The sequence below is a fragment of the Coloeus monedula genome (genome assembly GCF_965178545.1).
Source record: "Coloeus monedula genome assembly, chromosome: 6".
Lineage (NCBI taxonomy): Eukaryota > Metazoa > Chordata > Aves > Passeriformes > Corvidae > Coloeus > Coloeus monedula.
The window spans coordinates 39,475,965-39,494,340 of NC_138786.1; the positions used below are offsets into that span (position 1 = coordinate 39,475,965).

Here is an 18,376-nt window from a genome sequence, read left to right on the forward strand (position 1 = left end):
GGTTGAACACCAAGAGCATGTCCACGACATTTTTCATCAAGAGGTTTTTAAACTACTGAGACTTAGGACAGACTTTGAAGTTAGCATTTTTTGCTGTTCTCCAGTGACACAACTGACTCCATCAGAGCCTAATTCAAGCCAGGAAAGTTTGAGGTTTTTTCTAATTTCACACCAAGCAAACAGCTTTTAAAGAACTTCCCACAACCCCATTTTAATTTTTAAATTATTACACCAAACAGTAAATCTAAGATTCTCCAAGCCAGGTGGAAAAAGAATTCCACTGACGACTCAACAAAGCCACCCTTTAGTATCAGTGCCCAGCCAACTGGTACTTCGTAGGCTTACCAAGTGATGACATGAAATCCACCAACCAATGCTCCCTAAAATCAGATACACATAATGCTTTCCACTTACCATGCTAACCATACTAGGAGATATATCAGCATTTTAATGGAGGCCACACTATGTCATAAATGACATACTGTGCTTTGATGCATATTAAGAAGTGCAATTTGGAAAACTGAATAAAAAAGCAGTGCACAGTTCTCTGGAACTGGCTGATTCCTAGACATTGAGCCGGCAAGCTACATCCAAGGAATTGAACAAACCTTTCATATTCTATGAAGTTTAAACCTACAAGTCTGTGGGGTTCTTTTGGTACTGCAAGTTTACTGTTTCAAAGTAAATAGTTTTCCAATTGCTCATCACTATACATCAATATAATGCTCTAAACCATCACTTTTGATGGTTGTTGATGACGATAATACATTTTAAATTCTTTGACTGAGCTACTTGAGTAATGACAGAAAGATCGGACCTTTCCAAACATGAAAATACAATGAATCAACATGTGTCATCTACAGAAATGGCACAAACGTCACTTAATGTGATCACATAAAACACATCCATCATTCATCTGTAAATCCATTTCATCATATCTAATCCAAAACTCTGCAAGTATTAACAGTCACCAATAGAAAAAACAGTATTTTAGCAACAATCTATCACATGACAAGCATTTACAGCTTGGTTGGAAAATAAGCACAGAATTCTTTTGGATCAAAATTTAAACTTATCTTTCAATTTATGAAATACAAAAACTTCTTGTTAATTTAACTAATAGGTATATAACAGAACTCAATCTTAAATAGGGAAAAGGGTATAAGTGACTGACTTACCTTATGTTTTTTAATTTATGGTTGATAAATCTATTCTTCCAAGAACAGCCCCTCCAAAAATACAGTTACAACAACAACAACGAGACAGCCTTTTCTGACACATTTACAAAGACACTAACATGATTTCGACATCAACTTTGTATTCTGAGCTGAGTAACAAAATCTGTATGACAGAAGTTTAATAAACTTCTCACCTTGAAGGAAAGCAGCATTCTTGGAACTCGAAAATAAAACTAAGTCACACTAATACTGGATAAATACCTAATATCTTAAGGAAAGAAGGATTATTAACATCATGATATTGCTATTTTAGAAAGACTACATACAAAAAAAAAATTTTGTTAACAAAAAGTGACAAGTTCATGGTATAAAACATTAGGAACAGGCAATTTTTCAACACTTAATCTATTATTTATTTAATTTTTAAAAGGTGGTCTTCATCTGAATGCTCTTCTATGGGTTTAAGTTCCCTAAGGGCACCATCACAATTTAAATAAAATATTTTCCCTAAATTAATCTAAAAAAAAAAAAGAAAACATGAAGATAATATCTGTAGAACTGCAAGGGAATGTATATGCCTTGGAAACCATTTGAGTGAAAGGATACAAGTTTTGGTATAATGGGATTAATGATTTCAATGCACGGCTTGCATTTATAGCTGTTGCACGAACCATAATAGGCAGAATTTTTCCATTCACAATAGCACCATCAAAGAGTGGACCAAAAAATGGAACCTGAATAAAAAATTAAGAAGTTCAACATAAAGTAAGATCGTAGCTATAACAATTAGCAATCAACATTAACAATAGAGCACTCAAATATATGTCTTTTTCCCTCCTCATTGCTAGATAATCAAACCAGTTATTGTGTTGCAAGTCAGACCTTTTCTCTTGTGGAAATACACAGTCATATAACTGCTTGATATCCTTGGCAACAGATAACACAGGATTTGAAAAAAATTAAGCAACTATTTGAATACTATGTCTCATCAAAGATAATTTCCAACATTCGCTGCAAAAGTCCTAGGAACAGTCATGCATATGATGTGTATGAAGTTGAAAGGCTAGATGATAATATTGTAGATGGTAGGAAGCAAAAGAAATAATTCAAATCTTAAAAAAATTTTTATCATGGCTCTAGTTCTTAACATGTCTATAAGGACCAACTTACATACAATTATTGGTGTATTGACCCTCACCTCCTATTTTCTCTTTTTTTCTTCTATCTGTTCTTCTTCCTTTCTACATTACCTAAACAAAAAGACTATAAAAGCCCTTTAGAGAAGAAATCCGTGGTGAATGTTTAGCCTCTCTGGGGACTAACTGTAAAACCATATTCGTGAGATCAGTGGAAAACCTCAATATTTAGTACAGCTAGCCTCCAAAAGCTGAACAGAACAGACAGATCTTATGTTTTGGCATCACATTTCTCTCTAATCAATCATCATTTTGCAATTAAAAAAAAAAAAAACAAAAAAGCATTCAGTATTAAGTATCTTCATTTCCTGTACATGTGAATAAAGTTCTGAAGCTGCTGACGTAAAGCAGGAGAAGAGCACCAAAATTTGTGCATCAGCTCAGCAAAGGGAGCCGAGTGTACACTCAATATTCTTCCTGCTAAGAGGAAACAAATGCTGCAAAGGAATTTTAGACCCCTGTATTATTTTTGCAATTAGTCATTTAACGTAGTTTTGAGAATACTGAAATCTAATGGAAGGCACTTTTTTCACATACAAGGACTTATTTTTGGACTAATAATAATCCCTGTTTTCAGCAGTTTTTGCTTTCCTTCTTAACCTGCATGCTCCCAATAACAGAACTATTTGTACTTAAAGCAGTACAAGAAAGAATATACTTATTAGTTAAAAATGTAAGTAATCCAACAGTAACAAGACTGATTATTATTTCGGGCCTATCAATAGATAGAGGCAATCATCATAAAGAGGTAATCCTATTTATGTCATACCTCATTTATTAATATTAGTGCTTGTAGTAACAGTTTTAACACTTAAAGTATAGAAATTCATGGCAAGTGACAGCGCACACAGAAGTTAGGTAGTACAAAAACTCATGACTACTTTTACTCAGTCAGTGTTCACTACCCTAAACCACTGTTTTTAAGAAGAGGGTCAGCACTGACATTTGAGGAACAGTCATTAGAAAGAATGTGTGTTCATATGCCTAAGGGCTGAATGGTCTTGCTTTACTGAATTCATCTCCAAATTCTTGTGTGGAGTTAAGAAGAAAGTAAAAAATAGGTTTGAGAGGAAAAAAGGGGGAATATGATGTGGACGGAGGAAGTTGGAACAGGCCATTATTCAACTACCTCAGTTATGTATCAAATTTGATAAAAGATTTGACAAGTTTACTGTAATATTTAAATTATTATGCAGAATATTCTAGCTTTGTTTCCAGAATATGTGGGTAGCAGATATACTTTACAGCATCAGGCCTTTGCAATTCCAAGTTACGTATTTTCCTATACACTGTACTCACTCAGCTCTTCCTTTTCCCTCCTACCACCACTGCAACTGTCTATCACCTTGTTGGATCAATCTATTATACCAAAACCTCCGATTCTAAACAAAACTCAGTTCACGTTAAACACATGAAAGGAACACAAAAGAAAACAAACTCTTACCTCAGGCTTTTTCATGATCTGGATACTGAACATATGGTTTTTCATGGGATAGATAACTATAAGAACATCACCAAATTCTGTTGGAATTATTCCTCTTCTATAATCTCGAGTATGTTCTGACCAGACAATGTGTACTTCATCATTTCCTAAATGTCTTAGCTGGAAAACCAGGGATAAAATGCCATCAATTTAAATATTCTTAATTAATATTCTATAGCCACACAGCTATATTAAATGTACATATTTTAAAAGGACAAACCCACTAAAAACACATGAAGAAAAATGAGTAAAATAAGCAAAGTACAGTACAGTTCTTTTACAATTTCAGTGTATTAGTTGAGAGTACTGGTTTGTGCTACAGATTTTTATACATTGGTGTTAATTTCCCTTTAATTTAACATATATGTGAAAATCCATTTTCTGCTGAAAGCTAACATTTTGTTGATACTATCTCAAGAATGCAGAGTGGTTCAACCTGATTTACTAAAATGTGTTTAAGATTGCCATCACGGATAGGCAGAAAACTATTAAATTCTGTATGAACTTCTAAAGTATATGAATGAACATCTGTTTAAAAGCTACATATCTGAGAAGTTAACCTCATCATTCTAGCCAAATTCCAAAGTGCCTACCACAAACAAAAAGCTTTTAAAGGAGAATAGCTACTGCATTCTCCATAGCCCCCAGAATAACTAAGATAAATGCTCCTTTTCAATGAAATCTGTATACTTTTGTAAAATAACACCCTGCTCCCCCACAAACTACAAAACGGCTCAGAATGGCTGAATGGGTTCCTCAAAATCCATGCTGTATCCTCAGATGTAATCATATAACCAGATTAAGGAATTCCTTGAACACTCTGGAATTATCTGCATTGAAGATCCAAAACACTCCTTCTGATAAACATTATCATCTGACAACAAATGTTCACATCATGGAGAGAGGCTTTATGTATACTGATCAAATACATTCAGATTATTAAATGGGAGATTCTTTCCAGTAAGGGTTACTTCTGAAAATTCAAACTTGAATATCTTTTTTATCTCCTAGTGCATCACTAGTTATTGACAAATGTCTTCACCCTCAGTTTTCAGCTTGTTTCCAACTTCAGCTTTAGGTAGGTGGAATTTGTCAAACAATTGCCTTGATATTATTCAAAGGACTGCACTGTGAACTGCTGCTAACAGGTAACCTAAAATTCCAATCTGAGCACATACAAGAAGCTATTCCATATAAAAAGCCAACAATTTGCCATAGCACTTTCAGAACACAACTGCACTTTAAATAAAAGCAAAACACATGCACAGTCTTCAGAGAAATTTAATTGCAATTATTCACTTGTTTATTTTATGAAACCTCCTGGAATGCTACCTTTGTCTTATCTGAGAGCTTACACCAGTTGTCAGTAGCAGACTTAAAAAAACCAAAAAAAATGAAAAAAGGGAAAAAGCTGTCTCGGCTCTTCTCTGTTATCTTTAAATTGTATCAGACTGAAGAACGGGGTTGTATTTCTGCAAAAAAAGGATTTTCTTCCATGTTGGACTAGGCAAAGGACAGGTGGCTTCAAAACCCTATCTCTTCTTTGATGCTCAACAAGTCATTTGTTTCGCCTGGACCAGACTGTACATACACCTACACTACAATGGCTGTGGTGCCTTTGAAGTCAGCTGTTCTTGCATCTTGTGTAGATGGCTGAATTATTTTGAACAACATTTAGTTAGGGATGCTCCTGCACCAACACTTAAACCAAACTCAGCAAAAGAATAGGTTATAACAACAGTCACTACACTGAGCTTTATTCTACTAGATTAGAATAAAGCCAGACAGCAACCTGAATGGCTGATGTGCAACATGCAAACAGCAGCTGCAGGAACCTTGGATAATACTTAACAATGACAAACATCATAAAAGAAAATTAACTGCAAAATTGAACCTCTCCTACCTTAGAATCATAGAATCATTTAGGCTGGAAAAGACCTCCAAAATCATAAAGTCCATCTGTTAATCTAACACTGCTAAGTCCATCACTAAACCATGTCACTAAGCACCACATCAATATTATCTTTTAAATAACTTAAGGGATGACAACTCCACCACTTCCCTGGGTAGCCTGTTCCAATATTTGACAACTCTTAAGAAGTTTTTCCTAATACCCAGTCTAAACTGCCCCTAGTGTAACTTGAGGCCATTTCCTCATCCTGTCTCTTGTTACCTGAGAGAGGAGACTGACCTCCACATCACTACAACCTCTTTTCCTGTAACTGTAGAAAGTAATAAAGTCAATAAGTACAGTAAGAGAGTGATATGAAGCACACTTAGTTGTTTTTTTCTTTTCTGGCTATAGCTTGGAGGACTTGAAAAGATAAACTTCAAAATACACAACAAAAAAACCCTCCAACCCCCCAAAATCACCAGAAAAGCAACTTCGCCTTCTAACCTTTTCATTTTGTAGCAAAACATTAATTAAAGAAACCTTGCACTGTGGCACCAGAACAGCCTCATCCATTGATTTTCATCAGGGTAGAGTTCTATCTTTTAAGTTTACACAAAGCTCAGCTTCACTTCAGTCTCCTCCAGCATCGCTGTCTAATAAATTGTTATCCTTGGCCTCCTCTCCTTTGGCCACAGTTAACCAGTTTCTCTCTTCAGGCATGAGATAGTTTTTCAAATGGATCACAGATGTGATCCAAGTGGGGGAAGTACATGCCAGGTTTTTGTTTTAAATTCAGCTCATTTCACTGTACTGGTCTCAAACATAGCCCAAGAAAACAACTTGTTGGCACCTTTTTTTAAAGCATGACAGGAGTGGAAAGCAGGGTTGTCACATCTCAAACCAGAGATGTCAGTGAGGAATTGCACCTCAGATTAAAAAAAAATTCCCATTTTGCTTCCTCAGCGAAGTGATGGTCAAAATAGCTGTTGAAATACGACAATGATAAGGTATCAGGGATTGACTGGCTTGCACTTAGAGCAAGCAAAAAGCTCAAGGAGAACGAGGCTGCCTAGCCAAAGAGAAAGCATGAGGCAAATCAGTTTGGACATGAAGTGTTGTGGAATGTAAAAAACCCACATGATCTTGAGGGATGGCCATCTGGAGCATGGACTGAACTCATTGACCCAACTGCCAAAAAGCAGAACTGGCACCAATACACCATCACTGCACTGCACCATTCATAATTCAGCAATATTGAACTACTTACTAAAGTAATTATTCCTCCTTTACTTGCCATCTTTGGACTCAGAGACAATAAACTCATACACCGTTAGAAACAAGTAATGGTGACAATGTACATGCCAAATAAATAGCTTTTAACTCCAGAACATATAGAGAGTTTAGATATTGCAGCTTCTTGAGGGCATCACTACCTCTGAATTGAATTTATCAGAGGTTGCCCCTGTGTACCTGTTACTGATACCTGCAATTAATCAGATAGGACACGAGTTCTTGCACTTCTGTGAAAGCTACCCAGATGGAGCAGCACTACTGATGCATGCTTTCACATTAGACTGATACAGATTTTGCTGTGATAGAAGTGTACTGTGTGGTTATTTCAGCAGGATTACTGACAAGGGACACATATTTTTGGATGCCAAGTGTACCAAAGCCATCAGCAACTTTTCTTTCCAATTTCAAAGTTTACTTAATACTCATAGTGTGAGAATACATTCCAGGCTAAAACCAGAAACTTCTTCAGAGGAAAATGAATCAGATTATTTCAGAGTTCCAAGTCTTGTCAAATGTATTTCACCTCATATTACTATCCAGAATGATCTGGCAATGACCCAGTTTGAGTCAAATGTAGAATGGCATCTCTGTGACATGTAGTGGATTAAGAGTCAAAATCAGAGGGTGCAAGTAGGCGGATGATGGTATAAAGTATGAATGGTGGTATATAACAAAATGAAAAGTACTCAGGATCAAAACCTTGCTTCTATTATAGGTGGTCAGATGACTGAAAAAAATAATAGACAAAAAACCAAGGCTGTGTGTTGCTGATTTAATATTTATGTTTGGAGAATAACTAAGTTCTAGATAAGTCATTCTGTTCTTTTTTTCAAGATTAGATCAGAATCAGCTCTGACACTACTAACACAGTACTCCTTACTGCTTCTTTCAGATGTCCTCGCCTTGGTCAGCAAACAAAGCTTCTGAAAAAGCGTGAATGGTGGTAACTTGACTCATCAACAACACTCGATTCATGGAAGAGATCTGATACCTGAAATTGACTTGAAAAGCTTTCCTGGCTTACTTCATCTGCTAAGTTTTGCATAAACTTTTTAGAAAGAAGAATTTCAAATTTCTTCTCAATTTTTCACTTGAGGACCTTGAAATTCAGCAGTGTTAAACAACCAAGATCTCCTACAAGCACAACAAACACTTTGAGAATCCATCATTCACTGTAATTATTACACCACATGAGAGCCAGGGCCTGACCTCTTTCAACTTTAATCTGGGTTCTTTATTTCTTTGTATTGAATTGGAAGCATCCCAGAATTCAGTGCCCTGGACACAAGTAGGACAAAGATACTGAGCTACAACCACCTCTGCTCATTGAAACCTTAAGGACAGACAAAACCATGATTTCCCAAGAAGGTGTGGTCCCAGTGTTATCTAACAGAATAGGATTTAGTGCACACAGAATAGACAGCTGTCAAGACTGAGTTCTGTGTTAATGGTTATTCAAAACTCACCACCAGTTGTCTTCACACTTATTTCCTGACCTTGCTTTCCTGAATTTACAACTTCTTATGTGCATACATCACAGTAAGCCTAACAAAGGGCAAATCAGTAGCAGAGACATAAGTCACTGCAGTAATATAAATAATAAAAAGTCCTAAAATAATGTTATACTTTGAGCAACTGATAAAACACTGGAAACACCTGGAACTATAGGTTACACACCAGTATCCTAACACTCTAAAAGCAGATCAAACTGCCCTAGAGAGTTTATTACCTAAGCACAAGACATGACACAAAATGGAGATGGACAAATGCAAAGAAGCTGTAAAAGGTGTTAAAGATTACGAAAATGTCATTTATATCAGCATTCTTCAAGAATGAAAGTGTCAAGACCAGAGAAAGGAAGGTTCAGCAACCAAAACAACACTTTACGATATAGAGAATAAATTTTAACTGTGTGTATGGAAAGGCTATGTTGGAAAAAATATTAAGTGGGAAAAAGAAGAGTTGTAAGCACAGAATGAATGTAAGAATCCAGAAAGTGGACCAAATTAAAGATTATTTCAGGCTATGGGCACAAGTGACAGGCACAATGGTCATGTTATCTGTGATGATCTGGAAAGGTGGCAATGAGAAATAGATTAAGAGCTCTGTTTTAGCCATTTTAAACCTGAGCTGTCGGGAAGACAGCCCTGAGGAGATAAAAGAGAAAACAGATTTTTTTTTCAGGCTTGCTTTGAAACTCTACTCCATTAGAACAAATATATAAAAATGACCAACTGTTAGGTTACCTGAAATTTCAAATTTAACTCAAAATACTTTAAAATATTCTTACTCTATAACCATCATCATGTGTCAGCTCTCCTAATACATTTATGTTAACTGAATACAAAAGAAATGTGAAATAAATATAACCAGGAGGGATGATCAAATCTAATTTTGATACATTAGTGTCATATGCTGTACATGTTACAATAGCAGCCAGACTTTAAACTAAGCTGCAGGCTATACTGAAATTTCCAAATGGCAGATTGTTCTAAGCGATACCAAGTATAATTGAAGTAATAAACGATAGTAAAAGCAAAGCACACTGTCAGGAAGAATTTAAGTATTTACTTTTTAAAATTAAATGAGTTAGGTTTGGAAAGGCAAGACAAGTGAAATAATGCAGGGCTCAATTTACAGAAAATTCCTTTTATTTATCTGTTACATTAACCCTTGAACTCTTGCCAAAATTACTGTAATTTCTAATACCCACTTACCTAAAGGAGGGAGAAAAAAAGCTATTATATTTTCTTCTGATAGAACAGCTAGCCTCAACTTCTTTCTTCTTCAAAAATGGAAGTGTTTATTACAAAAAGAACAAAAGCAGCAGAGATATATGAAGTAATGGCTTTATGCAGCTACTTTTGCCCATTAGATATTAACAGCACTACTGTCTACAGTAATGTACCATCCAGATGAATTTTCCACAAAACTTTGTCTCAATAACTATGGTGTGTTTGGGTATTTTGTTTGGTTTGGTTTTTTAGCAATATGTGTATATAATTGTAACTCAAAAAAATACTGTACTAGTAATTCACATCTATAAACCTTCAGGTACCCAATACATGTTAGCAACACAATAAAAAGCCATAAGTACTGGGAGCTGTAATGATTTTATGTGGTTAGGATCATGTCATGCACAACTTAGAATCGTGTAATACACCAAAAGCTCAAGATGAATTAGTATTCAATCATTAACATTACTACTTTCTATTTACATACTGTGTGTATAATATTCTCACTTACAATGCCTTTGCTTCTTTAGAAAGTTCCTCCTAAGGAAGGAGGAACTAGACAGGTGATTGCTCATTTATGTGCCTCTACAACCTTTCTCATTCTGTGAACTGAGTCTTCACATTCTCTTGATATTCTCTGCAAGCTTGCTCTTGTAAGCTTAGTGTAAATACTTTTTACTCTAACCTTTAATTGTAAGAAAACCAGAACAAATTGCATTATCAGCATTAAACCTTTGATTTAGTATTTGCAAATTAAATATTTTATATATGTATTTCAATGTTAAGTTCCTTTTCACAATCAGAAGTTTTTTATTGGTTCTTGAATTCATGTCTTTTTTTGCTCTTGTTCACATCTTCAGAAACAAATGCTTCAGAGGTATCAAAACACTTAAAAGTTGAATTTACTACTCTCTAAGAGTGATGGAAAATCAGTTTAAAAATGGCTTAGCCCCTGAAACAGCAGAATCTTGATTTTGCAGGGCTCAACTGGCAGGAAGAAGTTTTGTTTTAATTTAATTTAATTTCCATTTATAAGAGGAACTATCATGTACCTCTAGGCACATTTACAATATAAAAACCAGCAGCCAAAGCCAACTACTGCAAGTTTGCTTGTTTTTCTCCCATTGAAAAAAAAGACAAAAAATCACACTGAAGACCTGGAGAGAAGCTCAAATCTCGAATTTCTCTGAAGGTCATGAACAGTACATGCATTCAGAACAATTAGAACTGTTAGCACTCACATGGCTCTCAAATAATTTTGATAGTGTGTGTGAGCTGAACAGTATGTCATAAAATACAATCCTTTTGCTGATATGGTGAGTCCAAGCACCATGAGTAGTTGCAGAAATAGTAAATGAATTGAGACTGTTTTGTTCCTGTCTCCTGATAGAACTTGCTAGTTTATCCCAAGATGTAAACTTCAGCTGATGTTTCTCTCAAGTTTAGGATGAATTTCTTAACATCTCTCTTTGCTGCTGGTTCTTTGATATCTAATGCTTCTTCTCACGAAGTCTTTACTTGCAGAGTAGGAGCACTGAAAGTCCCACCCACTCTATCTCCTTTACTTAGCCTATCATCATTAAACATACACAAAATGAACACCTTTGAAACATGTTTCTATTAGATTTGATTGATGGGCCAAAAACTATTAGGGAAGGGAGGAGAGAAGAGAAAGAGAGAGAGGCTCCCAAGCCCCTGTTCTTGGGAAAATGTGCTTAAAAATAACAAAACCAACATACTGAGGAAGAACAGAAAAGAAAGCCACAGAGAAATAAAGTAGCTTGATTAAACAGTCAATCAGTTGCTGAGCCACAAATATAATCTCAATCTATTGATACACTTATTGATATCCATACAGATATTTCAAATTACTGACAAGTGAGATTGTTGGTAAAGTAGGAGAGAAACAGGCCTGGGGCACACTGGAATTGTTAAGAAGCCCAGCTGACACAATTTTCACAAGCTGAGTCACAGGAAGCCTGGACCAGCACTGAACCTTGCCTGGCAAGAACAACTATATGTAGATGCAGGGTGCTCTGTGGCGGTGTATTCCTCCCTACCCCCTTGGACTGCACTGTCATTTTAGAAATGCTCGTTAGGCCTTGGCCTTGACAAACCACCTGGGCTAAGCTCCTCTTGAGCTTATCAGAAACAGAAATCACTGTCTAGTCCCAGGAACTTGTGCTATCTAATGAGCTTCTGTTTTTTAATGAACAACCCTGGAAACTTATTTTTCTTGCATGAATAACAGCCCAAGTGGAACTGGTAACTGAAGTTGTAATTGAACTTTCAAAGAAAGTTACCAACCCAAATTGTGGACAGAATGGAAAATTACTATGACTAAATTCAACTCCCTTGCAGCCCTATAAACAGCGGTGGGAAGTGAGACCCTTTGAGCTCTCCTGGACCACCAGTCAGCTGCAGCCAGCAAACTCCCTCTGAGTGACACACCTCTCAGAGGCAGCAAACTCTCAAGTTTGCTGTACTCAGAGGACCATTGGAGCCTGGGCTGATAACCCCCACTGCTCAAGGATCAACCCCTTCACTTGTTGAGAAGATGCAAAGGCATCTGACATGAGTAGTTCACTGAACTCAAGGGGAATTTTTTACAGGTATATACCTTGTACATAGTCCTTTAGATCTGTGCGCATGCAAGTGCAAATGTGCTATACCAACTGTACTATGAATGTTGCTCTTGGATTAAGTACTTTAGATTTGCAAGTAAATTAGGCCTATAAGTGAGTTACCGTTGTGCTATAGTAAATTCTATAGAATCTTTTGTTAAATTGTTTAAATTAAGCTATTGATGTTAGGTGCTGTTAAGTTTACATGCTGGTAAAAGCTTTAAGCCTAAACCATCGTTCAAGTCTGGGGCTAAGCTTAGCAAGGGGGTCCAGTCCAAACCTTGTGACTCATTCGGAGGATCTTCCTCATTGCTTTTTATCCTTACCCTTTCCCATCCTTACCCTTTTTTCATCCCCAGCCTCCACATAGATCATACTTGGTTGATTTTAGTTTTAGATTGATTGATTTTACATTTTAGTCTGACTTTTCTCTGTGTGCTTTAACCATCCAGTAGGCAGTAGACCAAACCTTGCCAATGAACTGTGTCACACTTTTATTTGAATATTAAACCTGCTTTTGCTAATGCCTTTGCTGGTCATTCTTTGAGGTACCTAAAACACTCACTGACTATATGCTCCTGGAAACAGACAGGAGACCTTGTCTCTGTGTTCTGCTGAAGTCCATAGCATTATCAAATTATTCACTTTTAATCATTTTTCACTGTGGCCCGTCTTCCCCCTTTTCAACACTCTGTGTTGAATTCAAACAGATTACAAACAAACATTGTGAGGTTAATTACAAGCTGTATTTTATAAAACCAGGTTTTTGTTTAAAAAATATAGAAGCCAGTCAACTTAACCCCCCCACCAATGTTCTATACTAAAACAGTAGCAATAATAGAATTTTAAAATTAGTTATTTTTGCTATTAACCACTTCTATAAATAATTTAATAACCTAAGTATTACCCTGACTCTACTTCAGGAAATAAAGAACAGAAAGGATGCAGCATCATAGGCATACAAGCAAAAGCATTTTTAATTCAAACACCCCACACCAACCAAACCAACCTGAGATGAACAGTGAGAAGTTAGAATTCATAGTCAGTCCATAATAAGAACAATAATATTTTTTCTTCAAGATGAACACAAAGAAAAAGAAGTCATTAATAATTGAAGCTTGCCAGAGGCATGGCTATTGCTCTCTTTACTAAATGTCTACCATCTAATTTAATTACAAGTATTAAAGTCCATGCTGAGGTCAACCAGCTTCAGTTCCTCCAATATTACACTTCAACCGGTGCTCATTAACGTGTCTAGTGAATGGATTAGCACACCTGAAGATGTATGTATGCAGGATGGGGGCACAGTCTAAGGATGGCTAATTGTTCATTTATAATAGGACACATGTTCAAGACTGTAACTTATTATTACTAATGTGGAATTTATTAAATTCTAAAGAAAAAAAATACCAATACAGAAACCCATTTTTTTCTTCATGCAGCTATAAGAGATCATATCACTGTTGAGTGTCTGTGCCTCCTCCAAGACAAAACACCTTATATACAATAAACATTGTCTTCATATTTTTAACTTTTTTTTTTTTAAAGGGAAGATTATGTTAATAACCAGCACATGACCCGTAAGTACATAAAAAGTCATCTCAGAAAGTACTCACCACATATACCTTAATGTGCATCCAAGGTTTCAAAAGTACTAAGATATCATTGGGATGTAATACTTTTTCTTCTACACCAACCATTACTTCCCTGCACTTTTCCCCACTTTACAATATGTTCCTGCCAACAGTTGCAATGATGGTACAAATCACCAGTATGGTAAAATCAGAAATTGGTAGAGAATATACCAACTTAGCAGGTAAGGATGTTATGATATTTTATGGTGTTTTGTTGTTGAGTTGGATTTTTTTTTTAAGTTATTGGATTTCCTTTGACTCTAATTTGTCAAATTTTACTACCAAGAGAACACTATTTATTCGGAGACACCTACCTTTTTTGTTAAAGAGTCATCTGAATCAGAAGGCATTCTTGTTGACACATGGAACATTACTTCTACTGTTGAGGTAGCAAAATATGGAGTGGTCAATCCAGTGCTTTTGTTTTTTTGCAGTCCTCCCATAAAGCCACAATGGTTTGTGAGATTTACCTAGAAATAAAGACCAGGCAACTTTACAAGAAAAAATTATCAGGTAATAAATAAACCCTTTATACGTTAAAATGCACTTTCAACTGAACTTTAAAAGTGAAGATCCTTTTCACAACAGTATAGTTACGCTTTTTTTCTAAAAGAGCTCAGACTTGCTGACTAGAATGGAAATCAACTGCAGTGCATTAGCATTCTATATTCTGCGGTCACAACAGTAGCTCCTGGAAGGATGAGGTTAGAGGAAAGGAAAGGTTGTGCAAATAATATTTACTGCATTATTCCCTGACCATTTGAGTGCAGTCACTTACATGTGCTTTTTGTATTTTTTAAAATTCTCTGATACTACATCAACCTTGCCCTGAGCTCTGGAAAAACTCTGTGTAAGAGCCAGGTAATTTATTGCCTTCCATATATTTTTTTGAGAAATTTTCATTATGTGAATATGAAAAAAAAATTCACATGAAACTAACTGATAATTTGTAGGTAAGTTTGTAAGTCTTAGATATATGGAAAATAGTCTGACACTGAAGTAAGCAAGCATGTTTAATGTGCTGCTTCACCTTTAAAACAGTGACTACAGAAAGTTGTATTTCAGATGTGAATACATTTAATCTCTGCCCACATGGGATATATTCGGGTTTTTGATACTAAAGGATGCAGAATTTAATGTTAAGATGTTAAAATACTAGTTGTCTCATTATGGAATAGTAATCCAAATTAGCAACTCTTTAAACTAACTAATAATGCCCAAGAAAATTAAACCACTAAAGAAGGATATTTGATGGTACTAATGTGGGGTTTTTTCTCCTGAATGTGGGAAATAAACATCTATGTTCATGAAAGTCAGCAGACTTGTAGCTATTTTCCTCTGTTCCTGTGGAAAAGTCAGAGTCATTATCCACACAGTTAATCTAATAGTGCCCTTTTATACCTAAGGAGTAAAGAAACACAAAGAACAAATAAGATAGACACTCATGTGGACACTCCTGATGAGCACAAGTCACAAGAGGATCAAAAAACCTGCAGCTTCTTATACACCCAACCAGGACCAGAAGCCATTCAGTGCCAAATTGAACTTTACAGTAGTAATTAATCCTGTGCATCTGAAAGAAAGATGAAAAAAAGGAAATCCTTGTAACAGTATCAAACAAGTGACTAAAGAGCTGCAGGCCCACACAGATAATGGGGTACATCACAATATTTCTGACTGCTGGAAGAGAAGTAGAGTGGAGTGTGTGAACTGATACCTGCCTGCAGTGGAAGGCAGGAAGAAGAGAGTATGTCAGAAGCTGCTTGTCTGTACTTTTTGAAGTCCCAAATCTGAGCAACGTTCAAACTTCAATGGACTTAACACTTTACAAGATAACAGGGAAATCAAGATGCCTCCTAATCAGTCCATGAAAGCCATGTACAGGACTGCATATTAAAGAATTATCTTTGCCTGCACAAACTTTCTTCAATTGTTAAAAGCTTAAATTTAAATGGCTAGTATTGCTAATGAAACTAAAACAGGAATTCTTCTCTGAATCTCATTTTTAAACCACTGTATTTCAGTGCTTGTGAGTAATGCTGAAGAGCCAAAGACTTGTAATATACAAAGGGATCCGTAATTTTCTTTGTAAAAAAACCTAGGATAAAAACATTTTAATAAATACCTCCCAGCCAAGACCAGCTACAAAATCCTCATAGGCTTGACTTCCCCCAGTATTCGTAAGAATGGAGTGCTTATCTTCCTGTCCTTCAGCAACATAAAACACTGCAATCTTGTGTGTCTCTCGGCTGTAAAACAGAATGGTTATTGCATGACAGTGCCTTAACTAATATGAAATGAAAATATGCAAACAGTACACACAGAGCATGGCTTTCAAAGCACAGAAAATGCATAGTGGAATTACAGTACAACTATATGGCTTCTTTTTGGATGCCCTCTATATTTTCATATTCTCATTCTGTGTTCTCTAGGGCCTTAAGTTTTGCTATACATGAGCAGCATTTACCCCTTTCACCACTTCTAAGATCCAGGATGGTGCTGGCTGTACCAATTGCTAATGGAATAGCTGGGCTTTTGACATGGGCAAAACCTGTCACATGGGCATTATACACACTGCACTGCCCATTAACAATGGCTTCTGAACACTGTGAAAATGCAGCTTGTGCAACTGAATGAAGAATCTTTACATTTCTTTTAAAGATCATCATCATTTAAATGTCCTCTATTGACAGGTTGCTGTTAGACATTGGAACAAGTGGAGGTGGTTTCTCACACTTCTAAAACCTCCACGGGGTTTTGTTTCAACTTCTACAAAAACAAGTCAATTTTTAATTCTGTGCTACAATTCCCACTAGAGGTCTGTGTCTTCAAATACTGGGACCATTTGAAAAAGCCAAACAATCAACCAAAGCTTAAAACGTGGACACTTTGATATATCAAAGTTTTAAAACAATTCAATGTTATGCATATAAAAATGCTCATAATTTTAAGTTATTTTGAAATTTGTTTATCTCATAGTATCCTATATGCAGAATTCGACCCTACAAATAAAACCAATGCAACTTCAATATAACAGAAAAAACTACAATACAATGCAAAATACATTAATAATTTAAAAAACTATTACAAAAGTCAGCTCAACTCTCACATCTATGCAATTAGTGCCATTTGAGTAAAAGCACACTTAAAACAAGTAAGTAGGCAGTCATTAAAAGAATTTACCATTGTCTTGAGTCCAAATTTCTGAGTTCTCGAAGTAACTTCTCATTTTTCTTCAGGAGATGAAAGCTCCTTCTAAATAGAGAAATTTGTAACTCTTTTATCACCTCTTCACTGATGGATACAGAACAGTACAAGAACAGTACAAGAACATATCCAGGTCCACTCAGGAACAGTCAACAAATGCTTCTGCCTTTTCAACAGTCCTTTGTTAATATTTAAAAATTAAGACATCTTTAAAAAAATATACAAGCAATTTTTCTTACTCCAGCAAATCTTCTATATTCATTACAGCCCTGAGTGTAACTTCTGCTTCACTCCACTTTCTTCTGTCAACCTGTTGGATCTGACTAGGATCCATTTCTTCTCTGCAGAAGAACAGAACTCCCTTTGATGCATACATAAGCCTCACACTTTACTAGACCATAATATATATGCTTAGTGACAAAAGACACTCCCATTAATCTACTGTTGTAGGGAGTTGGTGCATTCAACACAGAACTTCTGCTATCCTGAACTGCACAGCAGAACTTAGCTCAGTGATCACCCAGCCAGCTGTAACAATTAAAGCAAAGACAAAACCAATATGTTAGAGCAAGAAAGACAGTTTTCATTTCTTTTCAACTGTGCTTAAGATGTTTCCCACAAAATGCTGTGGAATTAAGAGCAGTCCTGTCCAAAACCAGACTGCCTTGAGGAATGAAAGACCCAAATAAGAAGGGCTGTAACACCAACATTTTGTCTGATTCCAGTGATATCTCAGTGACACAGAATAGTTTTGTTTTACAGAATATCCATTTCCCTTCATAGTAGGAAAATATATCAATGATTCTAATATGAAATTTGACAGCAATGGCAAAAAAGTTCAGAAAGACCCATAAATGCTAGGATGCTAATATTTGTACATATCCACATGTATATGCAGACATGCACTTAACGACACCCACAAAAAAATAATAATGTAAAGAGACATTATTTCTGTAATTGAACATGGCTTCTCTCCTGTTGTTCTAAACCATATTCAAACAATACTCAAGCACAGCCAGTGTTGAAATAAACACTAGAGGACACATCTTTCTCATTAGCTAACACACATGCAATGCTTTGAGGCTGCATGCAAGCATGCTTTTAGCAGACAAAGCAGCAGGACACTGTCCAG

At 35.9% G+C, this 18,376-nt stretch overlaps 1 protein-coding gene across 4 annotated transcripts in view; it reads right to left on the bottom strand.

Annotated features, from left to right (window-relative positions):
* Window positions 1-18,376, bottom strand: part of RALGAPA1 (Ral GTPase activating protein catalytic subunit alpha 1) — a 132,184-nt gene that overhangs the window by 31,756 nt on the left and 82,052 nt on the right. For all 4 annotated transcript variants that reach the window (XM_082283864.1, XM_082283863.1, XM_082283861.1 and 1 more), the window contains 5 exons: window positions 17,221-17,292; window positions 16,163-16,286; window positions 14,352-14,507; window positions 3,819-3,977; window positions 1,785-1,912 (listed from right to left, as the gene is read on the bottom strand). In XM_082283864.1, the coding sequence (XP_082139990.1) occupies window positions 1,785-1,912; window positions 3,819-3,977; window positions 14,352-14,507; window positions 16,163-16,286; window positions 17,221-17,292 (639 nt within the window). The remainder of the gene's footprint in view (window positions 1-1,784; window positions 1,913-3,818; window positions 3,978-14,351; window positions 14,508-16,162; window positions 16,287-17,220; window positions 17,293-18,376) is intronic.